Below are 24,120 nucleotides of genomic sequence, written 5' to 3'. Positions count from 1 at the left end.
GTTCCATACTTAACGTACCAACAAGAGTAAGCCTGATGCGGCTCTGCGGCTCGTCGTAGTTAAGAAAGAGAGTAAAAAAAAAAAAAAAAAAAAAAAAAAAAAAAAACCTTTTTATTTCCACCTCAGAATCTCAAAGATGCAGCCTGGCGGGAAACGGGCATCAGGTTGTGTCATCCTCTCAGCTAAGGACAAGGACACGGTTTCAGGCCTCCACAGCTTTCATCCCGTCCAACAAAAACGGTCTGGAAAGTGATTCATATTGTTCGCGGTGGCCTGCGCTAGTCAGCCATATAGTTATTTACATGATAATAATAGCCTTGTTCTTGCTGGTACCCCAGCTGCCGCTCTAACAAACTATCCTTCCACCAGCCATCCACATCCACCACGAGATCTCCGTCATCCGCGCCAGTCATCCAGCCAGCCTGTCGGTCAGTCACCATTTTCACTTCTTCTTCCTCCGCCGCCAGCCTGCTCGCCCGCTGCTCCTCTTCGCCCGTCTGCCTGCTGCTGCCTGATATCGGGCATGCGATAGTGAACATCCCAGGGGCTCGGTTTAATTTCTCACTCGTCTAAAATAGAGACATCCTTCGCCTCCCCCACTAGTTAGCTCTCAGCTGCGATTCGAAGGGTAGTGACGTTGGTAGCAAACCTCTATCAGTTCCCTTTGTCGCTACCAGGTGAGCTTCACTTTTTCCCTGCAAGTGACACCCGAGCTGATAGCTGAGAAAGGCGATACCTTACAGAACCAAATTAACCGCCGGCTATTTACTGAGATTGATCCTCCGGAGCTGTGCCTTGATAGCTCTTCGGCTGGGACGTTTGCTGTTGCACTCAAGTCCCCGTGAAGTCGACTTCTGCTAGGCTGTGAAGTGACGGGAACACCTTCAACCATGGATTCAGACGACGACTTCATGACGGATGGATCGAGCGGACAGGAGTTTCTTGATACACAGGGCAGCGACAACGAAAGCTTAGACGGCGGTAAGTCGGCCCATTAGGCTTGTTACCTGCATAGCTATCTTGGGTGTTTCATGATATTGGTCAGATCGAAGCTAACTGGACTGACTATAGACTTCGAAGAAGACCTCGGAGGTTCGTTCAATTACGAGAAAGACATCAAGCCTGTACGGCAGCCGTACGAGACCGATTGTACTGCCCTCAGTCCAAACGATATCACACGGGAACAGAATGTGCAGATCAATGAAGTCTCCTCTATACTCGGCTTGCCTGCGGAAAGCGCTGCTATCCTGCTCCGGTTTAGCAGATGGAACAGAGAGAAGCTAATAGAGTCATACATGGACCATCCTGAGAAGACGCTTGAAGATGCAGGCCTTGGACCAACTTTCTCGTCGAACCCAAAGACTGAAGTTATGCCTGGTTTCATGTGTGATATCTGCTGTGAAGATGGGCCGGATCTCCAGACGTACGCAATGCGCTGCGGACATAGGTTCTGCGTGGACTGCTATAGCCACTACCTGGGGCAGAAGATTAAAGAGGAAGGCGAGGCTGCGAGAATAGAATGCCCCCAGGATCAGTGTCATCGGATTATCGATTCGAAGTCACTCGATTTACTTGTTGGCGAGGATGTGAGAGAGCGGTAAGACACTCTAGGGTAAACTTTTGAGCCTATACCTTTTTATTGACGATATCAACCGTTACTTCCTTCTAGGTATCGAACTCTCCTGATACGTACATATGTTGATGATATGCCAAACTTGAAATGGTGTCCAGCTCCTAACTGCGAATTCGCTGTTCGATGTGGTGTCAAGCAGCGAGATCTGGATCGTGTCGTCCCAACGGTACACTGTGCTTGCTCGTTTACTTTCTGTTTTGGATGTGACGTTGGCAACCACCAGCCATGCCCCTGTGCATTAGTCAAGAAATGGGTTAAAAAGTGCAAAGATGACTCGGAAACGGCAAACTGGATCTCAGCCAACACTAAAGAATGCCCCAAATGTCAATCTACGATCGAAAAGAACGGAGGCTGCAACCACATGACATGTAGAAAATGCAAGCATGAATTCTGCTGGATGTGTCTCGGCCCCTGGTCCGAGCATGGAACTAGTTGGTACAACTGCAACAGATTTGAAGAAAAGGGCTCCTCGGATGCACGAGATACACAAACTCGCTCTCGACAATCCCTTGAGCGGTACCTTCACTACTACAACCGCTTTGCTAACCATGAACAATCAGCCAAGCTTGACCGAGACCTGTTTTTAAAGACAGAGAAGATGATGGTAAATCTCCAGTCTCAATCTGGCCTATCTTGGATCGAAGTACAGTTTCTTGACACCGCGTCACATACACTCCAGGAGTGTCGACAGACGCTTAAATGGACATATGCCTTTGCTTTCTACCTTGCGCGCAACAACTTGACTGAAATCTTTGAGGATAATCAGCGGGACCTTGAGATGGCCGTCGAGAATCTAAGTGAAATGTTCGAGAAGCCCATCTCCGAACTAGCAGGGTTGAAAGTTGATATTCTCGACAAGACCTCCTATTGCAATAAGCGACGAGTTATCCTTCTTTCCGATACAGCTGAAAATCTAAAAGCAGGTATGTTTACCTCCATCTTTACGATATTTCCAGCAATACTGACCCCTTAATGCTATTCAAGGTGAATGGTCTTTCATTGTAGATCTGAAATAATAAAAAGAAAATTCTCCCCCTGGTCGCCGGCACGCCCATGCTCCTGAACCCTCTATCTCCTTATACCCGGCATATGCTTGACCTTATTCTAAACTCATACGCTATGCCCAGCCATTCATTTCGACTTCTTGACCTTTCCTAGCGGCTTGCATTTCTCCTCTCCCGTTTTTTATTTTCCATTCTACATTGTTCTTGAAAAGAAAAGAAAAAAAAAGGATCCGTTATTCATGAATCACCTTCCTTACGAGCATGGTAAAATCCATTATTATGATCACTTGCATTGCCATCTTCTTGAGCAAACTATTTAACTCGATATTATAACTCAATTTAGATATCTATATCTGCACCCCTAGTTGGGCTATACATACAGCACGTCCCTGTTATTTGGACCTTGTGATTCAGTCCCAAGTCTATCCATCAATTTCATGAACCTAACGGTAATAGAACAGGAATAGATCCTGTCTAAACAGATGAGCCTGTTGTTTTTTTTCACCTATGGTACAACTATTAATTAGAAAGCTCTTGCAACCGCTGTCATCTTTCAGTAATAAGCCCGTCAATTGCTTTCGAGCCTCTTATTACCCTTTTTGTCAATTAGCCGAGGTAAACTAGCCTGAGCTTTATTTCTCACGTGACAATTTCTTATCAGATCAAAAATATCAAAACATCTTCGAGCCAAAAAAAAAACTGAGAAAGTGGAAAAAGTTAGGGATGACCAAGTCAACTTGAGTCAGTCCACGTTGAAAATGGCTCTGGGATGAAGCCAAGTCGAGCTGGGATGAGAGGCAATGCACGAGATTGTCCGCCGGGACACCCTATATGAAACGTGGAAGGAGAGAGCTTCGCTATCCTTGCAGAGCACAGAAGCCAGGAGGCGAAAAAAAAAAAAAAAAAAAAAAGCACGGAACTTTCTTATCAGATTTTCACAGCAGCACTCCACACGCACACGGAGCAGTAGTGAAAATCGGCTGGGAGGGAAGGGCGTCAACGCAGCCAGCCGAGGAGCACAGGAAGAGCGGAGCCGCGTATGGAACGGACACTTTCGTCCCTTCGATACCTAAAATCATGGGCCTGGAGGCCCCGTTGGTACGGACCGCGCGCGCTCCTCCTGCATATCTGTATCTCGGCCGTGTTTCCGGGGGAGGGATCTGATAAGTAATTGATTTTGGCGGTTTCCGGCACGCCCGTTGCGCGCTCAGTACGTAAACTTGCTGGGATAAGGGTGCAGCAGCATCAGAATACCAACCAGGGAGTCTGCCCTTTGAGAGAAGGATGGGGATAGCTGGCTCGTTAAATCCGTTGTCCGAGGTGGATAGTCGGAGCTTTCGTTCAGGCGCGCTCACTTCGGATCCGGCACTAAATAGGGGGCCGTTGCGCAGGTTAAGATATTATTGCTCGAAGAGCAAGCTGTAGAGGGGCCTGCTGGGACGGGGAATGCGCAGCGCACTTCGTATCCGGCCATCGTAGAGGGAGTCTTGGTTGTTGCTGTCGACTAAGGGCCAGCCAACGCTCTCAATAAATAGAGCGGAGGTCCGCCTAGTCGATCGGAGAAAAAGAAAACTGTCAAAATTTCTGGGCTGAAAAGAATATCTTCGTTAGCGACGCCTGCTCTGATTCACTTCTTCACTTATTCAGACCATCGTTTTGATACCTTTGCTCCAAGGTCTGCCTTACTGGCCGTTCGGTTGTCGTTACTCGTTGATTAACTCGGAGTCTTGTACCTTTACCTTAGCAAGGAAAACTCTCTCCGTCACCACTCTATTTTTTCCCATCCTCCGACTTCTCAGCTCTCAATCCTCGACTTGACTCTAGTAGTCTAAAGGACGGTTCGGTTGAAGAATCCCTCGTCTTCGGTCTGAGGATTCACTAATCTTCGGGAATCCAGTCACCGTGAAGGTCACGGTTGAATCAGGCGGCTCCGGCTGCATCCACGAGCCTTTCATGGCTTCTCCAGAGCATCATCCTGTTGCGGCTGAAGAATTTGAGTATGTCTTGACTCTCATACAATGCCGAAGTATTGCATTCAGCAGCATATTGATTCTCCTTGTGCTGGTGGCGGCAGTGAGGAGAGGGGACTGATTTTTGCTAACTGTTGGCTTCTTCATGTATAGCTATGAGGCCCTCCCAGAGAACTACACACTCGGCCATAATATGCTGGCAGGCGCCTTTGCTGGCATTGCAGTACGCCTTTTACTGACTTCCGCATTGATATAGACGAAGCTATATACTGGTGCTAACTTGGACCGCTTGTACAGGAGCATTCGGTCATGTATCCGGTAGACTTGCTGAAGGTATGCTTCTTTAGCCGGAGGAATTGATATTGGTCATAAATTTGCTTTACTTGGGCATAAAATACTGATTGAGCATGTTCTTGAACTGTTTAGACTCGAATGCAAGTCCTAAATCCCGGCGCTGGCGGACTCTACACTGGCCTCACCCACGCCGTATCAACCATTTCACGCATCGAGGGTTGGAGGGCGCTATGGAAGGGAGTTTCTAGCGTTATTGTGGGAGCTGGTATGATTATCCCAGGATTTCACGCTGCTATGAGCCGTTCGAAGTGCGACTTGAGCTGTATTTGCGATCGAGAAGCTGATATAAAAATTGCGCTGGCACAGGACCCGCTCATGCCGTATATTTTGGCACATACGAAGTCGTGAAAGAGCTTGCTGGCGGAAATGTCGGCTCAGGCCACCACCCACTTGCTGCAGGTCAGTCATTTCCTCTCATTATAGAACCACTGGAAGGAGTATTAACTTTGTATTTCTAGCTCTGAGTGGTGCTGCCGCAACTATCACAAGTGATGCGCTTATGAACCCATTCGATGGTATGTAACAATACAAATTCGCCCAAATCCCAAACTTACCAGCTAATTTTTCTCTACAGTTATCAAGCAGCGCATGCAAGTTCACGGATCGACTCATAGAACCCTTGTCCAATGCGCCAGAACAGTTTATCGAACCGAGGGCCTTCGCGCCTTCTATGTCTCCTACCCAACTACCTTGTGCATGACTATTCCATTCACGGCCGCCCAATTCATGGCATACGAATCGACGTCCAAAATAATGAACCCGACGAAACGATATGATCCCTTTACCCATTGCATCGCTGGTGGTCTGGCGGGTGCGGTTGCTGCCGCTGTTACGACTCCTCTAGATGTTATCAAGACTGTCCTACAAACAAGAGGTACAGCGCAGGATCCTGAGGCAAGAACCGCTAAGGGGTTGTTCAATGCTGCAAAACTCATAAAGAATCAGTATGGCTGGGCCGGATTCCTCCGTGGAATGCGCCCAAGAATAATTGCCACAATGCCTAGCACTGCTATTTGCTGGTATGTTTACACTAGCTCTCCCTCCACTTGGTCTTGTTCAGCTACTCTACACATCGATAGATCGAGATACTAATCTTATATTACAGGACTTCTTACGAAATGGCCAAAGCATATTTTAAGCGGATAACTTCTGAAGAATCCCACTGATAGGTATGCTGAGCACGATGAACTTCACCCATAATAACCCCTCTCACTGCGGTTACAGTGACCGAACATATCGACTCCCATTTATCTTTTTACCTTTGATTTCGTTTTTTTTGTCTTTTCACGCTGTCATCATCGGCACGATCTACAGAAGGACGGAAAGGGTGGGATCCTAAAAAGTTTACCATGGGATGGTTTTTCTTCTCCATATTAGACTTGTGTTGCTAGGTATCTGTTTAATATTCCTTTTGTGTCTTCTGTTATACTAGTGTCGATGGCGTTGTTTGTCGTCTTTGTCAAAAGGGTATGGGATATCTCCCGTGATTGTGGGTTCATCTTTATAGGAAACTTTGGGAAAGATCTATATCTTCATGGAAGGGATATTTTTATCTTAACCGTTTTAGCACCACGCTCCTGACTTGGATGATTATTTCGATATTGATCCCTAGTTATTATCATGATCTTGCCATTACACAGTATTGCTCTAAGATGGCGTATAAAGCTTGGATCGGAATGATATTCTTTCTTTTATCTGAAGCTATTGAAGTCTTAGCGTGCTTCTTGTTTAATCTATCATGGGATTCCCTGAGCCACATTTGAAACCCGATGGCTCCCAGAAGCTGGTTTATCTCGGATACTTGCATTGTATGACAACTCATGCATCATGCAGCAGCCTCAATATTTTCAAAGTTAAAGCTGGGTTGTCCGGGTACTGCGCTCTGTGCAACAGGGGACAACCCTTCTTTCCTAATCCCTTCGAAATTGGTTCCCGCGTTTCCACCCTCTTCAACGGCGATAATCTCAACCTCCTTGGCTCCCGTAACCTTCTTCAAGTTTCCGGTAATGTCATGGAGAACTTGTACCTCATCAAAGGGCATTTCTCGGCTGAAAACATCCTCTGGCTTCTCATTGCCTTGAATCAGACGTTTCTTCAAAGTTTGAACATAGGGCATTGCTTTCTTCATTTCACCCAACTTGCCAACTTTGGCATTGAGTCCCTTGTCGTCGATGGTTAAGTTGACAGCGTCAAAGGCTTCACGAACAAGTTCAATGTATTTATCTTGCCATGCTGGGAACTTCCTGGAAACAAAAATGGTAATCTTCTTAGGGTTGCGGGGGTCAAATTTAACGTTCTTGCCCTTCGAGATTCTCTTAATGAAGGCAGCTTCAGAAGAAGTAATGTTTGAGGTTGTGGAACGGATATAGACAAGAGCTGCTGATAGGCCAGGGACAGGCTCGGGAACATCGGCAAAGTGAGCATTTTGGACAGAGTCCGCCTACTGTTGCGTTAGTCATATTGCTTCGTCAATGCTGGTAATATTGGCCAAATACCTTTTTGAGAACATCAAGCCACATATGTTCCGCCCAGTGAGGTGCAATTGGGCTTATCAAGAGAGCTTGCAGCTCGACATATCTAAGAATCAGGTCACGGTGCATGCCAATACCGGAAGCGGTGGCCACCTCACGGTAGAAGTCTTTTGCACTAGTGAAATCGTAAAGGGCAGACTTCAAAGCTAGTTTGAAGTTGGTACTAGGTAGATGTGTTAGCATTTTCAAATTAGCAACAGGTGTTTCAAACTTACTCGGCATAGTGCTTCCTTGCCTCTCTTGCAAGTGCGTTCATTTCATTATCAAATACCTTGTCCAAGAATGCATCTGTAGGTCCAGTGCGGAGAGACTTGTCTGCAACGGTTTCCTCAATCCACTCTTTAAGAGTGTACATACGGAGGATATTGCTGTTGGCCACAGTTTCATCAAAGTTTGCATCTTCAATGGCATCACCAGCATCCGCGAAAGCGATACGGGTAGCATCCGCACCGTACTTATCAACTGCATCCCTAAGGGTTAAGAAGTTTCCAGTACTTTTGCTCATCTTTTCTCCGTTGAGAAGAAGATGTCCGTTGGTTTTTACACCTCGAGGCCAGTACTCTCGCGGGAATAGGGCAATGTGGATGTAGAGGAAGAATGTAAGATGATTTTGGATGAGGTCCTTTCCTGAAATTCGAACGTCCAGTGGGTACCAATATTCAAATTCTCGCCTTAGAGTCAAAAGAGATTCCTTGCTGATTCCACTCTTCTGGACTAGATCATCGTCAAGTTCACGTCTGGCGAAGATATAATCCCAAATGTCATTGGTGATTTGCTCGGGCTTGATGCCAAGCTTGCCCGGCTCCTTTCCATATCGGTCTGCGTGGAGAAGGTGAGAGATGGTGTAATAGCACTGGTATATGGTACTATCACTCAAACTCTCAACGAGAAACTGGGGATCCCAGGGTAGTTTGGATCCCAAACCGTAAGTTCTGGCACAAGCCCAGCGGTTAAGCCAGTCGAGATTCTTTTCGAAACCGTGTCGTGTTTCTTCGGAGTAGGTAATCAAATCATCCGTCACATACTTGAGTGTGGTGCTCTGCCATTCAGGGTCATTTTCACCGTAATTGAGGAACCATTGGCCAAGATATGCAACAACACAGTCATCACCACTTCTACTAGTGACTTTGCCCATAGGGTCAGCGAATGGGAAGGCGTCACCGCTCTTGATGAGAGAATTGCGAACCTTCTCCTTAGCGGTTTGAACTGGCTCTCCCTTGAATTCACCAACAAGCATTTTGCCTTTGTAGAAGCCCTCAGTATATGCTAGATCCTTGGCTTGAGCAAGCTGGACGGTGTCCTTTGGCGAATTTATCTTCAGCTGCTTCACTAGAGCTGGAGCTGTGAGATTGCCATAAGTTGGTGTCTCAATAAGTGGGTGGATTTCAAGCTCCGCCCACTCCTTCTGAATGCCGTAGTAGTCAGCTTTCTTTGCGAGGTCCGAAATGGTTGCAAAGTCATCAGGACTGTCAGATGGCACACAGCTAACAACACCAGTTCCCTTGTTAGCAGACACAGTTTCCATGGGAAGAATTCTAACACCCTCTTTGTGGAATGAAAGTGGAGCATTGACAAGAGTGCCAATGAGTGCAGAACCAGGGGCTTCAACAACTGGAGGAAGTTCATCTTGGGATTTGGGAAGGTTGTTAACATCGAAAAAGATGCCCTGGAACGCCATGTTCCAAGCTGCTCTCTTCGTAACAACGTAGTATTCCTTCTCCTTAACCTTAAAAATTCCATATGATATGGCAGGGCCCACGAAACAGCAGGTTTGTCCATACATGGTCTCCGGCCGCAATGTTGCAGGGACAAAGTAAACGTTGGCATCCTTTTCAATTTTTCCCTGGATGATCTCCTTTGCCTTTGGAGACCACTCCTTGACCTTGAGTTTCATTGCAGTATATTCCTGGGGCCCAACACCCTCTCCATCAAGTCTATCATGGTCCATGCAAGGTTGTCCGTCCTTTGGCGAATAGATTGTGTACCGACTCCCGTAGAGAATCTTACCCATTTCATGCAAACGGATCATCTGCCAACGAACAAAGGAATCAAAGTAGGGATTGACATCAGTTGTTACCATCTGCCTTCTCCAGTCTACTCTGGCACCCATACTGTCAAGGTCTCTAATCCAGAGAGGTGGGAAGTGCTGAAGCCAATGCTCCGGATCCGCAAATTTGTGAACCTCCTCAAGGGGTATGCCAAGAGCCATCATAATTTGGAATTGGTATTTCAGCTTAACTGCTTTGCTGGCGGCTTTGCTCTTTTTACCAGAGAACTTCGACAAGTCTTCCTTAGCAATCTCCTGAGTTGGAGCAGGTATAGCATCAGCTTCCTCCTCTTCCTCCTTATAATTCTCAAAATATTTGCCGAATTTTTTTATGTCGTCCACCAGCTTGTCCGCACACGCGCGAATAGGCATACCAGTACAATGGAATCCAAGGGGAAACAAAGCCCGTTTTCCTTCTAATCGTGCAACTCCGGTCATGAATTCAATCTTGCTCGCCGTGAAGCTGTGTCCGGCATGGGGAGTTCCATTCATATAGGGGAAAGCCATGGTTCCAAAGAACTTTGGGTACTTCTCGTGCAGCTCGGCCGATGTCATGCTTTGCGCGGGGATTTCTGAGAGAGATGGAGCGTCCACCTCGAAGACCCTTTTCTCTTTCCATACCGCCTGGTATTTCTTCTCCAGAGCAATGAGCGTATCTCTTTTCTCTGTCTATGATACTGATCAATACCCATAGTCAATCATTGGAGGAAGCGGGGGATTGCAGGGGTTAGTAGCACTCACATTCTCGAGTTTCAAGGTGTTTTTGGAGCTGTCAAGCGCGACAGCGGCAGCCGCAGAGACAGAGGCGGCCATGCTGGCGAAGATATAGAGATACCTTCAAATTCAGCTTCTCAATCTTGGACTTCTTACCTCTATCGAAATTTACACGATGAATATACGTGGGGGTTTTCTTATCAAGATGATGACTCAGAAAATCTGAGAGTCACGTGGAGTTTTTCCAGATCGGTATCGGCTTTTATTTCTTCCATCGATCCCAAAATTCTCGAGGTCCTGTCGATGTTGAAGCTCGAATAATTGAACGATACCAAAGCAAAGCGAGGCAGGAAGCCAGCGTTTTTCGTTTGTTTTCTTGTTAATTATTACTTTTTTGATATTATACGCTAATTGCTGTTGTGGGAAAATTTCCGTTCAATTCGTCACAATGGTTTCAATTCTTCGGAGGATGAGGGCCTTGAAAGCTGTAGGTCCCCTTTAAGTCTTCTTGACATTCAAGTTTTAAATTATATGCTGACTTTGACGCTATCCTTCTAGAGGGTATGTGGATCTTCTTTAGTTGATATGATATGAATTGAGACGAATTTTCAGTGGTATAGTTCCGATTGAAGCTAATCTCTAACTGTTATGACGGATAGCTTCTTCATATCAGAGTCGGTCTCGGAGCTGCAGTTTTACCCGCTCAATCGGCCAATGGAACTTCGACCATACCCCAAGTTACTCGACTCCATCTTACATATTACAAGAATATGCATGAGGGCCATCACGGAGCCCGAAGATTCTGGCGCTTATGTTTGCCCCGATTAAAATATTACAACCCTGGTGTGGGGATGACCGTTAAACAACTAGATGACGAAGCTGGACCTGCAATATTATCCATATACTCGGCCAAACCTTCCGACGGATCGGCTGCGGCAACAACGGGGGCTCTTGATAGCTATGCTCCGCCCCCGACGGAGTCGGAGATAGTCAAGGCCATCGATGTGAAAGGCAAGGACGTTGAACAAATATGGGCAGCCTTTAAAGCAGCAACTAAGGCCGAGAATGTGCCGGTAGCAGAAGAAGATAAGAAAGAGATGGAATTACAAGAGCAATTGAACGCCCAGAGTGAAATCGATCGACAGCGAGTGGCCATGGTTCGCAAGGCGAAAAAGGACCAGGAAGCCATGTTGGAGGCTGCAAAGGCAGCAGTTGCCAAACAGAGGGAGGAGTAATGATTTACATGAGTCCCGATTTTCCTTCCTGTTCCCTTTTTATCCTGTAATTTACCTATTGACTTACTCCTTTTCACTGTTTAAAGCACCCTGGAAAAAGGAGACTGCTTAGTGTTAGCATGGGGGTGATCGATGCTGGTAAGGAGTTAGTTGGTTTTCCTTCTTGGTCTGTATATTAGAACTAGGCATATTGGATTGCCTTGATAGAAACGCATTCCTCAGACACCAGGCCCGTTTTGACAGTAACGTACAAGTGTTTCCTGAGGAATTTATATTAGGAAAATAAAATAAATTAATCTTCAGAATAAGGGAAATGAAAGAAAACAAGTGAAGAATCCTAGTATCCAGCTGCAACTTTGCAAAAGCACAACTAAAGAAGACAAAAAAAACTCAATGCAATGTACAGTGCATATACCTGGCCCAAATTACGAGATGGAGAAAAGGGCATGCAATATGAACGGTGGGTGAACGGAGATGGGTAAAGGCATTTTGAGATACAATGGCACCAAATATCAAATATAGGTATCCTCAATGCTGACTATTTCATTAATAAGGTCATGGCATGTGTGGTACGAGGTACTAGTTTGGGTTATTAGGAACGGTCAGGGGTATAATTGGTTTCACCTAGGATTGTTTCACCAGCAGGAACTACCGGGGTCGTGGGGGTAGCAGCAGGAGCTAGGGTTTGGGACGACGGCGCAGCAGATGCTGCGGCCTGCTGTGCTGCTCTATTTGAACTTGCAGACTGTAACCTCTGATCTAAAGCCTTAAGTGCAAAGCCTTAAGTGCGAGTGCCCTTCGTCGTTCAGCTTCTTCCCTCTTCCCAGATCTAGGTGTTCCACGGACGCTATTATTCAACAAACTCGGAAGACCAGCTTCTCCACGCGCCAATACCTGCTCATTCCCAGAAGCGACGTCTTCTGCTGAGAATGGGGTGCAGATACGGACGGCCACTAGAATAGCGAATATTCGCTCAGCAACGAAGTTGATAGGTGGCTGTATGGCATCTGGGAAAAAACATGCAAAGGCAAAGGTGTCACTGGCATCACCTTTGATTCCCCGGCCACTAGTGGAGGTCCCCGAGAGATCAGGCTGGTATTTGTAGAATCGCAGGAATGTCCAACTGATGAGCAGTCCAAGCCAACTGAGATGGAATGCAACGTCTGTTCCGAGAAAGAGTGCACCGATAAAGTTGAGAAGGAGAAATATAGCAGGGAAATGCTTCACTCGTATCTTTACGAGACCACGGAGAATGGTAACTGTATGCTCCGGGACTAGCTGCTTGAAGGCCACCAGGAAAGAGGACTGCACAGCAATTCCACCACCGATTCCTTTCATGCTAAAATAAGACCAGGAAGTTAGCATATTCAAGAACATATTATTAGTGGAAGTCCCGAAAGACCCAAGAAAAGTACATACGCAATCTCAGGCTTGCCGCGAATGGCAGCCGTGGTCAGGTAGAGCAACACCATGGACAAATTGGAGGCCAAGGCAAGCACTAGAATGAATTTCCCAAACTCCCTCGAGCCCCAGGCCCGCTCCAAATATTTGCCTCCGTAAAACATTGTAGCTCCGTTAATCAACAGGGTGACAATATTCTGTTCCACAAAGGTTGCGCATATAAGTGTCCATGGATAAAAGAGGATCTTCGACGGAACGGCGAGGAGGTAGGGCACCGCAGAAAATGAGGACGATGATTCACCAACAACATAATGCTTGTATCTTGTCGCCGTATGCAGAATGAAGAGCACCACTATGCTTGTGAGAATCGCGCGGGTGACGGGGGGGATGTTGATTCGAAGCATGGTGGTCATAGCAGGAGCCGGCCGTCTATGGAGCAGAGTAGCGGGTGTGATGGCCTGCTCGCGGCGTACGGCATGAGAATGGACAGCCTAATCACCTCGTCCCGTCGTAACCTCTCTCCCGCTCTCGTCGTCGTCGTCGTCGTCTTCGCTTGTCCCTCGGCTGCTCGTCTGCTCGTCTGCTGCTGTTTAGCTTCGCATCGTTAAAAAAAGGACATTCATAAATACATTTTTTGGGGGCCTTAAGTCAGTCACGTGGTGCATAAACCGCCAGTGCCTAATTTGGACATTTCAACCTCGACCTTTTTTCTTTTTCTTCGACTTCAACCGCAACTTCACCTTCTTCGCCTTCTTCAACCTCTTCAAAACCTCCTCGCTTTCGCACCTCGCCTCGCACGCCCGACCTCTACGCCCTCTACCGCTGCCTGCACACCGTGATTCCAGGGCGATAAGACCTCTCTGAGCTCCATTGTCCCTGGCGCTTATCTAAGCAGGGGCATTAAGCCGCCACAGCTGCGCCAAGCCGCGCTCAAACTGCGAACTGCCGCTGTATTTCTCCATCTCGAACCTCCCAGCGCAGTCGCAGCGCATGATCATATTCTCCGACTCTCCTTAAGACAGCTCATCTCACCCGTCCTGAGGCGCCTCAAAACCTGCAGCCTCTTTCTTCCCGACAAGATCCCGAGTGTGCGCAAGACGGCCAGACCAGCTGGTAGGGCCCGAAAGCTCCACACCAAAGGAAAAACCACTGCGCAACCTTGAGGCCCAGCAAGCAGCTTCGTGATCAACCCTCCACAAATCAGCTTTTGTGAATTGTTGAATCCTTGCCTCTCCGCGTTGGCATCGAAACTTGTCCCTATTTTACTTCCTGCTGCAAACATTTCCGTCTTTAGGATCAGCAAAAACCTTGCTTCCGCAACGCTTCTTCTGGCTGCCGCCCTTTTGACCGCGCCCAACACTCTTTCTTGTCCAGACAGACAAACAGCTCGACAACGAAGTCCAGCCTACTTCACCAGCCTGAGCGACAGCTTCCCCGGTTTCTTGTAGGGATTGGAAGGACCTCCTCGACTTGACCGTTCGGAGCGTCCCGCTCTTTTTAGCGGCGACAGTTTTTCGCATTCCCTGCTTGCATCTCGCCCAATTCCGTTTTTTTTCTTCTTTTATTTCAGCATTTTTTGCGCCCCAAGCTTCTTCATTTTGTGATATGGTCAATATTCATAATTACCTGGAATATCTGAACATTGACCTCACCGTGGTATATGAAAAATCGCCATGGCAGGTGGCGCGCTCACTTCTCACCATGTAAATTATTTAATATGGAGGTCAGTACATCTTTCTTTGGTTGCTTCGCCTTTTTTGTCTCTTCGGCGCGACGCTGCGTCCAACTCCGCATGTAAAGACGATGGCAATTTGCAGTGCTGACAGTCTTAATATTCGATAGATATTTGCAAGAATCAGGTTTGTTGAAACATGAAATTGACGTGTCAGTGGATGTTTGCGGCTAAGCTAAACCATCATTCCAGGCCATGGAGAAGCAGCTGTCATGCTCCAGCGGGCGTGGAATCCTAATCCACAAAACCTGCCATTTGCACCCTACATTCAATCACACGCACTTGTATCATTAGTACAGAAGGGTCTTCAATATCATGACCTTGAACGATCGGTAGACCAGGTAAGTCGTTTCCCAGTATGGCACAGCTAGCGGTGGCGATCCTCAAGTACTCACATGTATACCAAGAATGGAAATATAATACCCGAAGTACCAACGCCTTTTTTTGGGCCACTTTTGGACAAGCCCAGTTCGCCTCAGACAGCAGATAAACAAAGCATGGCAAATGGGACTGTTGGCGAAGAAGCTTCCACTCCACCGTCGCCAAAGGCTTCTTCTCGCAAACCTGGAAAAGAAGTTGCCGCCAATGGACATATTCAAGGCGATCAAACTTCCAGCAAAGCTGGTGACGGAGGCGATCATGAAGATGGTGATACGGTAAGGACTTCTGATGCGCCTGTGGCAGCTGACAAGCAACAGCCCGAGGAAGCGCATCCTAAGATCCCGAAATCGCCGTCTCGGCCATCATCACCCGCAGCTGAACCGGCAGTCGACGCTGACGGGGACATCGGGATGTCCGCACCACCCACTCCTGTTTACACGCTCACAAATGGGCAAAGTGTTGGAGTTCAGATTGCGCCTCCAAAGGCCATCGATTTAACAACGGACACTATTCTGCTAGATATTGGTGCCAAAAATCATGTCATGAAGACAGCTTGGCGGCCCGGCGATTCACTCTTGATTGGAGCCAGTGCAGAGTCATATTGCGGGCTTTGGAAACTAACAGGACAACGCTCGTCGACTACACCGGGACATGAGGTATTGACTAGCACAGCAAACGCCACCGCCATGGAGTGGGAGCCGACAGGCAAAACGTTAGCTGTTGCGACGTACTCCGATTTTGAGGGCACTGTTGTTCTTTACTGTTCACAGGGAAAGATGATAAAAACTTTGCCTTGCATGCCTGGCTTAATATCTGGGCTTAGATGGTCTGGAAACGGAGATCGTATTATCTTCACGGTATCCGATGGCAGCCAGTCTAAGCTGCTATTGTGGGATAAGGAGATATCAACTACCGAGTACATCAACAGCCAGCTTATTGATGGTGCTATATATGAAGTTCTGTGGGTAGAAGATGAAGAGGCATATGCTTGTGGAGACGGAGCTGTGTACCAATTCCGCGTCACGAATGAGATTGAACTATCCAAAATCTTCCGTTGGAAGGAATACCCTCAGGAACCATGGACGCTGATCAAGTCGACACAATGGAAGGAATCGAGCGTGGTTGCCACAGTATCAACATCTGCTACGACGTCCAATATTTGGATACCTAGTCACGACATAAAAGTCGAATCTGCACATCATGGAATAATCACATCTCTAGAGTTCAGGCCGCTACCAAAGCCTCACTCCAGTCCTCAAACCCTAGCCAACGGAACTGGAAAGGACCCTGCACTAATTTTGGCTACTTCTTCCATGGACGAGACACTTAAGATTTGGAGCATTGATTGCACTTCAAGGACTGCAAGCTGTGTCCATCGGCTCTTCCTCGGGTCATCATTACCAGCACTATCATCCGCTTTCTCCCCGGATGGTTACGCAATCGCAGCTGCCAGTCAGGATAAGTTATTCATTTGGAACGCAGAACGGGGAGGTACGCCGATGGCAAGCTGGCCTATTCCTAAAGATGGGACAAAAGATGAAACCATCTCGGATGAAGCCAATGGTACTGTTAACGGGATCCAATCGGCCCTTGATCGCCCGCTCTCATGGGATAGCGACGGAAAAAAGTTGGCTCTTGGTTTCGGAAGCACGGTATGCACCAACTCTATCACCCTTCCATATTTTACATTCTGCTAACGGTCAAGGTGCAGATTGCAATTATTAACCTTCAACGATAATGTCAACTTTTTTCATTTTATACACAGGAACGCCCAGACCCTTAATATATACACTAATATCCCGTCAACTCCGTTTTACCCCCCCTCTCTTGTCCGTCGACCTCTAATAGACGAGAATCAATAATACAATGTTTGTATACAAAAAAGGAGGGGAAGAGAGAGAGAGATAGGGCTGAGAGAGGTGTTAGATAGCACTACCAGCACTAGCTCGTTGAGCGAGCCTCGAAACCGTCAGTTGCATCGTTCCACCCTCGAATCCAGGCGCCCAGCCCGTCTATCAGGCCGTCTCTCTGCTCTTGGAGCTTGTCCAGCTGCTCAAAGTACTTTGAGCTCTTTCCTCGCGGTTTAGCTGGCCTTTTTAACACTGGATTTAGATGGCTATCGCTATCATTTTGGCTCTTCCAATTAATTAACCAGGAGTCGAGTCCAGAGACAGTCCCACGCATACACTCCAGCTCGATGGTGGCGTTGAACACCTCCTGTTGGCTGAAATTATCGTCAGCTTGAAATTAAGAGGAAGGAGACGGGAAGATAATAATAAGGGCGGACAAGAGAGCATTGATTTGGACATACAGCAACTTCACTTCATCTTCTAGCTCTGAGACCCGGGCTGAGAACTCCTTGCACCTGATTTGGTACTGCTCGTGAATTTGACGCTGCTCGACTCTCCGCTGTCGAAAGTTCTCGTTCGCTTTTGTCAGACGGTCCAGAACCAACAAAAGCTCACGGTCATATTGAAGTGCTTCTTCCCTGCTGGCTTCCGGATGCGTGGCTTCTTCTTGATGGCCTTCAGCAATGTCTCCTCGTGGATCCACCCTATCTGAGAGTTCATATTGCGTGTCATCATACCTCCGTGTGGGCGCAGTCAACACCTTCTCCAGCGCCGAGCAAGAGTCGCGAAAGACAGTGGAATCACCTAGCGAAAGCACTGTCTTGGAAGGGAGCTGCGAGCTAAGATCCAGGAGGAGTCGCAGATGCTCTCGTATCTCATCAATATTCAGCTCCGACCCTTGTTCGATACACCCTGGTCCCTCCTCTACGCCGCCAGCCTTCGACAACATTAATTAATATTGGCAAAAAGAGAAGGAGATCGAGAGAAGAGAGAATAAAAAAACGTTGGCTTTAGATTACCCCCCGCCTTGCACATGTAATTTTTCTTCTTTGCTTTATGCCTTTCTTGTTGATTTGTTCACTTCACTGCCTGGTGAGAGTTTGACTTTCAACCGTTTTTCTGCCGTGTAAAAACCCAACGACCAATGAGATATAATCCAATTATATGTTTCTGATATGCACCAGCGACGAGAAGCTCCAAGATCGGACGATGCCACCCTGTAGTTAAGTCCTGTACGAGGCAGGTTTCTCGCTCGGTGAGTGGCCGCCGCCCAGATGTATTTATAGCTCTGGGCTCCATGCGAGGGCTGGTCCCCGCTAACTAGTCAGCTAAGTTAAGTTAGTTAGTCAGTGACGAGCCAGCCCATAGTTTGGTTAGTCGCAGTTAGAATCGCTGGCAGGGCTCATAATTTGGTCTTCTCAGGGTTCGCTGCTCTTCCCCCTCCAGCCCGCGACTCGCTCTCCTCTGCTGTAGAACATCCTGTGTTGGAGTCGCCTGAAGCTACCAGAGACGCCGAAGGATAGATACTGGAGAAGAACCAATTCGCTGCGCTTTTTCGCAATGGCTCCACGGGTATGTGTACCTATATTTATGCCCTCCAAGCCCCACGGGATATTTAGTGACGCTATGGCTGAAATAGCTGGGGTGACTGTGTATCTACCGGGCGGTGGAACAAACGGACGATTAATCAGGACGCATAGGTTATTGCTCAACCGTCTCTCGACGCCGTGAAGGATGTCCTCGCGCAGTCAAGGGGTTCCCCGAACCCGCCGAACATGGTCCCGGTAACGGCGTCGATACCGGCAGACCTTCTGACTCCCACAGTCGCATATCTTAAAATCTCAGCAGAGTGAGTCTGGTCGAGCAGTTTGTGGACTTTGGCTATACATTTGAAGGCTAACAGGCTCTTTCCTCAAGCTCGAAACGGTCGTTTCTTTACGAGAGTGCAGCGACGACGGAGACGATCGGCAGGTACAGCTTCGTTGGAGCGGGTACGTACTGAAATATTTCTACTGTGGTTGAATATAGGGCTAATGCATGATGATGTCTAGACCCCAAGGATGTGCTTGTGTCTGGACCTGGACATGGACCGGAATGTGACCCCTTGCCGCTGCTCGAGAAGGAGATCTCGCAGTGCCGTGTTGCGACTGTTCCCGGACTGAAGCTGCCACCACTTACTGGAGGGGCGATTGGATACGTTGGATACGACTGCGTTAGATACTTTGAGCCTAAGACTGCTCGTCCTATGAAGGATATACTATGCATACCCGAGTCGCTATTCATGTTGTTCGACACCATCGTTGCATTCGACCACTTCTTCCAGGTTATCAAGGTGATAACTTATCTCCGGGTACCAGATGGAGATGCCGACATAGAAAAACTCTACCGGGAAGCCGAGTTGGTACTCCAGAAGATGATTCACAAGCTTCTAGATCCCAAGGTGCCCATGCCTCCACAGCCTCCTATCCAGCCCGACCAGGTATATACATCGAACATTGGCCAGGCAGGATATGAAGGCCATGTCCACCGGCTAAAGGAGCACATCGGGAAAGGTGACATTTTCCAGACCGTGCCATCCCAACGGCTTGCACGGCCTACCACTCTCCATCCATTTAACCTGTTCAGACATCTGAGATCCGTGAACCCTTCGCCGTACCTATTTTACATCGACTGCGCCGACTTCCAGATCGTTGGTGCCAGTCCCGAGCTCCTGGTCAAGAAGGAAGCAGACAGGATCATCACCCATCCCATTGCTGGTACTGTTCCAAGAGGCAAAACTCCCGAGGAGGACGAGAAACTTGCCGAAGAGCTCCGCAACAGTCTAAAGGACCGTGCTGAGCATGTCATGCTAGTCGACCTGGCCAGAAACGATGTCAACCGTGTCTGTGACCCAGCAACCACCCAGGTCGACCGTCTGATGGTTGTTGAGAAGTTCTCTCATGTCCAGCATTTGGTCTCCCAGGTCTCTGGCGTCCTGCGGCCGGAGAAGACCAGATTCGATGCGTTCCGATCTATTTTCCCTGCTGGTACGGTCAGTGGTGCGCCCAAGGTACGAGCCATGCAACTGATTGCTGAGCTGGAAGGTGAGAAGCGTGGTGTGTATGCTGGCGCTGTTGGATACTTTGGATATAACCGCTGCAGCCTGGACGGAAAGGAGATCATCGACGGCGCCATGGACACCTGCATTGCGTTGCGGACAATGGTACTCAAGGACAACGTTGCCTACCTCCAGGCCGGCGGTGGCATCGTCTTTGACTCTGACCCGTACGATGAGTATGTTGAGACCCTGAACAAGCTGGGCGCAAACGTCCAGTGTATAAAGGGGGCCGAGGAGCTGTACCTCGCCCTAGAGAAGGAATCTGCCAGTAAATAATAAACTAGATCTCACATTTGCACTTCTTCTATCTACTCATCTGCATCTATCCTCATCATCTTCATCTACGTCTGTCTACTCCTGATACTCATATTGATACTCCTATTAATCTCTATCTATATCTTCTATCGGCGTTGTGGCTGGGCAGCTTAGTCATCACCCCCACTTCAACTGACTCAGCCACTTTTCTTCTGCGTCCACGACGTCAACACTCAAAACTTCAACATTCACCGAAGTCGAGATTTTTTCCCGGCATCTTCAGAAACGAATATCTTCTTGTCTTTTTATTCTGCTTCTTCTTCTCTCCTTCACATAGCCTTTGCTCTGCTGAAGCCGCCGAAAAGACATCTTCTCCTGCGTCCTTGTTGTCCATCACCCAGCGGGTTCTGGCTTGGCACGTTCGCTCCAGCGGCCCGACTAACTACAGTACGTAAGTTCAGTCAACTATTATTATTTTATTATCTGCTCCACGACCATCTACGCGAGCGAACATAATGCCCTGCACTGGCAGATAAGCCATCGTCTTTGTCCCTGTGCCGTGTGCATGGAAAGGGTATCACTGCTTTGACACTCCCTTGCGAAACAAAACATCCTGCACTGGCCGGTTTACTGAAGGCGCAAACTTCTCCGTTTAACTAGTTAGTTACCGTCTCCTTTTTGCGCACCTCACGAGCGCGCCGCCCGCACCGCGAAATACTCCCGCTGTCTTCCTAGCGACATCCTTACGTTCAAAAAGGTCTCCAAATACACGATAGTACCGTTTCCCTCAGTCCGGTATACTCTCCATTTTCAAGTCGGCCGGTTCCCGAGTAGGATCGGATAGTTCGACATCGCTATGTCGAAGGTTGTGAGAAGTGTGAAGAATGTCACCAAGGGCTATTCGGCGGTACAGGTGAAGGTTCGGAATGGTATGAGTTCTTTCTACCTGACTGGCTAATGTCCGGTGTCTATGGTGGTGCTGACAGCTATTACGTAGCCACGAGCAACGATCCTTGGGGCCCAACGGGCACAGAGATGGCCGAAATTGCCGCTCTGACATTCAACAGGTATGGCGATGATTGTCAGGAGATTTTACCATGCTAGACAACATGGTCACTAACTCAATTTCATGGATAGCCCGAACGAATTCTATGAAATCGTGGAGATGCTCGATAAGCGGTTAAACGATAAGGGAAAGAATTGGCGCCATGTGTTGAAGTCTCTCAAGGTCGTTGATTACTGCCTCCACGAAGGTTCCGAACAGGTAGTGACTTGGGCGACGAAGAACCTCTACATCATCAAAACTCTCCGTGAGTTTCAGTATATCGATGAGGACGGGCGTGATGTTGGCCAGAATGGTATGTTATACGCATATCCAGCAGATGTACCTACCGCTGCTAATAAACTTACTAGTTCGTGTGGCTGCGAAGGAGCTCACTTCTCTGCTGCTTGATGAAGATCGATTGAGGAGCGAACGATCCGATAGAAAGCTGTGGAAATCACGATTCGCTGGAATGGACGACGGCATGCGAGGCATCGAGGGGGGTGATATGTCTCACCGCCAACGCCGACGAGAGCGTCCTCAACGGCCTGCTGATGATGAAGATGCCGAATACAGACTCGCAATAGAGGCAAGCAAGTACGAGGCAGAAGAAGATAGGAAACGACGAGAAAAGAATGCTTCCCGAGATCTAGAAGATGACGAACTCGCCAAAGCCATCAAGCTCAGTAAAGAGGAAGAAGAGCTTCGAAGACGGGAGCTCGAAGAAAGCAATGCTGCCTCTCTTTTCGATGATTCAACCCCTCAACCTGCTCAGCCACAGGCCACCGGATACAACCAGGGTTACCAGCAGCAAGGTGCCGTGGACTGGTTTGGTAACCCAGTTGATCCCCAGCAGCCCATGACTACAGGCTTCCTAAACAATCAATACGCACAGCCTACTGGGTTCCAGCCCCAGCAGACTGGCTTTAACAATACTTTTCCCAATGGATTTCAGCAACAACCGACAGGATTTGACCAGCAGTTCCTACAGCCTCAATCCACGTTACAACCACAACAAACCGCCTTTACCGGGAACCCGTATGGAAATGATTTGTTTGGCCAGCAACAGCAACCACAGATGCAACCGCAACAACAGGACGGCTTCCTTCAGCCTGGCTCCCATAATCCATGGGCTATGAACCAGCAAAAGCCGGCTGACGCTTTGAAGCCGGCTCCAACTGGCTCCAATAACCCGTTCGCATCGTCATTCACTCGCGCCCAAGCACAGCAATCCCAAGTCCAGAAAACCGGACCACCATCTCTTAATGCTCTTGCAGAACAGAAAACTGCAACTCAGTTTAATAACCCTATCATGAACTACCAGGCACCCCAGCAACAACAGCAGCAGCAGCACCTCCAGCCCATGAACAACCAGCAACAAATGAATCAAAACCCACAACATGCCCGTCTTAACGCTCTCCTTGCCACCGGCGACGGCCAGGATACATTTGGCAATGTCGGCGATCTACGTATCCCAGCCCAGCATACTGCACCGGGTGTATTCGTAAACTCTGCTGGTTCTGGGCTTAACCAGCTCCAAACTTCGAGGACCGGTAACAACCCGTTCCTAACCCAAAACTTCACCGGTGCGCCCCAACAGAGCAACACCGGCTTCGGCTCTCAGCAGGGCTTTGCACGCCCTAACCAACAGGGCAGCAACAATCTTATTGATCTATGATTCCCCCTTGTGCATTGATGGATGCAGCTATCTAATTTCTTTTGTTTTTTTACCCCTTCGTTGATTTTTAATTTCTCCCACCCTTCGTTATTGTGGTGGTCTCGTGTCTGCCTCGTCTGACTCTGGGGCGATCGGATCAGCGGAGCTTCAAAGTTGATTTCGGCAATATGATGATGACATTGGAAGATCATTAATTCTCATTTCGACTCTTATAGACAGGTCCACCAAGATGGCCCTCTTTCTTCTTCTCTCTTTTCTTCCCCACCTTTCAATAACTTGCGGGTGATGCAGTTACTTTTTGATTGCTTTTTGATTCCATTTACCCCATCCCACCCGCTTCGTTCCATCCGTTGCCCATAACGCTCTTCCACTTATGTGATATCATGTCCCCCGATATGAAACTTTTCGCCTGTTCCTTAAATTGACCCCTTCCTCCCTACGCCTCCCTGTTATCAATTTCTATACTCTATATATCCGTGCATACGTCTACCTATAATTCTATTCATTTTCCTCTTGCTGGGTTCTCTATTCTGAGGGTGATTTGTTGATGCCAAAAGTCTCCTTATTATTTCTCTGCTCTTCCTCTTCTACGAAACATTCAGATCTATTCTCCCCAGTTCCGTTATGCTTTACCCTCCTGGTATGTATACGCGTAGGCAAACTAATCCTTCCCGTATTTGATATTATTGTGTAATCTTGGAATGCATTCTTCTCACATCAGATGTCCTGGGGGAATTTAAGCCCTGGTAGGCCTCAGTTCATCATCCAGTCAGATGCCAGTAACGACCTTGCTGAAGCCCGTTTCTCATGATCAAAAACGAGCATTGATCGAAAAATAGCCAGAACAGCTGCTTTTTCCTCTTCACTGAACGCTTCAACTCCTTTCTCCCTTAGTGCAGCTTGTATCTCCTCCACAAAAGCCTGCTCAAGAAGCGGATTCACTGTGCAGTTCCCAGGAGGTATGCCTCCCTTGTCAAAGTATTCGTGCCGTGCATCCCATCTTTCCCACCATTGTGGTGGTAATGATGAAATCCCGAGGTTGTCAATTTGCTGTGAAGATATATCGGCTCCTTTCGCGAGTGTGCCGTCAAAGAGTGACCGCATTTCAAAGATAGACCAACTTCCACAACCAGATGTGAGATACGAAAGAGAGATTCTTCGCTGAATCAAAGACGATGGAGATAGGGATGTGGCTG

At 48.0% G+C, this 24,120-nt stretch overlaps 10 protein-coding genes across 13 annotated transcripts; 6 read left to right on the top strand and 4 right to left on the bottom strand.

Moving 5' to 3' along the window:
- The first annotated feature begins 255 nt into the window (after positions 1-255).
- On the top strand, positions 256-3,330 carry TERG_01114 (uncharacterized protein). Of its 4 annotated transcripts, XM_047749241.1 has the most exons (4): positions 256-981; positions 1,072-1,597; positions 1,670-2,556; positions 2,618-3,330. In XM_047749241.1, exons 1-4 carry the CDS (start codon positions 891-893, stop codon positions 2,647-2,649), a joined length of 1,536 nt encoding a protein of 511 aa, XP_047605340.1. In that variant the 5' UTR covers positions 256-890; the 3' UTR covers positions 2,650-3,330. The 4 variants fall into 4 exon arrangements, with proteins under 4 accessions (XP_047605340.1, XP_003239131.1, XP_047605342.1 ...); XM_003239083.2 differs by having other exon boundaries at positions 1,670-3,330; XM_047749243.1 differs by having other exon boundaries at positions 256-1,597.
- A 1,260-nt stretch (positions 3,331-4,590) lies between these two features.
- On the top strand, positions 4,591-6,127 carry TERG_01113 (uncharacterized protein; the record flags this gene model as incomplete). The annotated part of the gene is made up of 8 exons (XM_003239082.1): positions 4,591-4,634; positions 4,761-4,830; positions 4,905-4,940; positions 5,034-5,166; positions 5,268-5,360; positions 5,420-5,476; positions 5,536-5,980; positions 6,067-6,127. The coding sequence occupies 8 exons, from the start codon at positions 4,591-4,593 to the stop codon at positions 6,125-6,127; spliced, it is 939 nt and encodes a 312-aa protein (XP_003239130.1).
- A 659-nt stretch (positions 6,128-6,786) lies between these two features.
- Positions 6,787-10,094, bottom strand: TERG_01112 (leucine-tRNA ligase; the record flags this gene model as incomplete). The annotated part of the gene is made up of 3 exons (XM_003239081.2): positions 6,787-7,401; positions 7,457-7,655; positions 7,708-10,094. The coding sequence occupies 3 exons, from the start codon at positions 10,092-10,094 to the stop codon at positions 6,787-6,789; spliced, it is 3,201 nt and encodes a 1,066-aa protein (XP_003239129.2).
- A 607-nt stretch (positions 10,095-10,701) lies between these two features.
- Positions 10,702-11,488, top strand: TERG_01111 (uncharacterized protein; the record flags this gene model as incomplete). The annotated part of the gene is made up of 3 exons (XM_047747706.1): positions 10,702-10,740; positions 10,812-10,814; positions 10,913-11,488. 3 exons carry the CDS (start codon positions 10,702-10,704, stop codon positions 11,486-11,488), a joined length of 618 nt encoding a protein of 205 aa, XP_047603670.1.
- A 759-nt stretch (positions 11,489-12,247) lies between these two features.
- Positions 12,248-13,302, bottom strand: TERG_01110 (uncharacterized protein; the record flags this gene model as incomplete). The annotated part of the gene is made up of 2 exons (XM_003239079.1): positions 12,248-12,827; positions 12,908-13,302. 2 exons carry the CDS (start codon positions 13,300-13,302, stop codon positions 12,248-12,250), a joined length of 975 nt encoding a protein of 324 aa, XP_003239127.1.
- Positions 13,303-14,562: 1,260 nt separating this feature from the next.
- TERG_01109 (uncharacterized protein) lies at positions 14,563-16,699 on the top strand (the record flags this gene model as incomplete). Its single annotated transcript, XM_003239078.1, has 4 exons — positions 14,563-14,612; positions 14,732-14,748; positions 14,814-14,962; positions 15,029-16,699. The coding sequence occupies 4 exons, from the start codon at positions 14,563-14,565 to the stop codon at positions 16,697-16,699; spliced, it is 1,887 nt and encodes a 628-aa protein (XP_003239126.1).
- Positions 16,700-17,249: 550 nt separating this feature from the next.
- Positions 17,250-17,801, bottom strand: TERG_01108 (uncharacterized protein; the record flags this gene model as incomplete). Its single annotated transcript, XM_003239077.2, has 1 exon — positions 17,250-17,801. One exon carries the CDS (start codon positions 17,799-17,801, stop codon positions 17,250-17,252), a length of 552 nt encoding a protein of 183 aa, XP_003239125.2.
- Positions 17,802-18,171: 370 nt separating this feature from the next.
- TERG_01107 (uncharacterized protein) lies at positions 18,172-20,905 on the top strand. The gene has a single exon (XM_047747705.1). It carries the CDS (start codon positions 19,098-19,100, stop codon positions 20,223-20,225), a length of 1,128 nt encoding a protein of 375 aa, XP_047603669.1. The 5' UTR covers positions 18,172-19,097; the 3' UTR covers positions 20,226-20,905.
- Positions 20,906-21,532: 627 nt separating this feature from the next.
- TERG_01106 (uncharacterized protein) lies at positions 21,533-22,924 on the top strand (the record flags this gene model as incomplete). The annotated part of the gene is made up of 1 exon (XM_047747704.1): positions 21,533-22,924. The coding sequence occupies one exon, from the start codon at positions 21,533-21,535 to the stop codon at positions 22,922-22,924; it is 1,392 nt and encodes a 463-aa protein (XP_047603668.1).
- A 753-nt stretch (positions 22,925-23,677) lies between these two features.
- TERG_01105 (uncharacterized protein) lies at positions 23,678-24,028 on the bottom strand (the record flags this gene model as incomplete). The annotated part of the gene is made up of 1 exon (XM_003239074.1): positions 23,678-24,028. The coding sequence occupies one exon, from the start codon at positions 24,026-24,028 to the stop codon at positions 23,678-23,680; it is 351 nt and encodes a 116-aa protein (XP_003239122.1).
- Positions 24,029-24,120: the final 92 nt, after the last annotated feature.

The sequence above is a fragment of the Trichophyton rubrum genome (assembly GCF_000151425.1).
Source record: "Trichophyton rubrum CBS 118892 genomic scaffold supercont2.1, whole genome shotgun sequence".
NCBI classification, from domain to species: domain Eukaryota; kingdom Fungi; phylum Ascomycota; class Eurotiomycetes; order Onygenales; family Arthrodermataceae; genus Trichophyton; species Trichophyton rubrum.
This window is presented reverse-complemented; position numbering and strand designations above follow the sequence as displayed.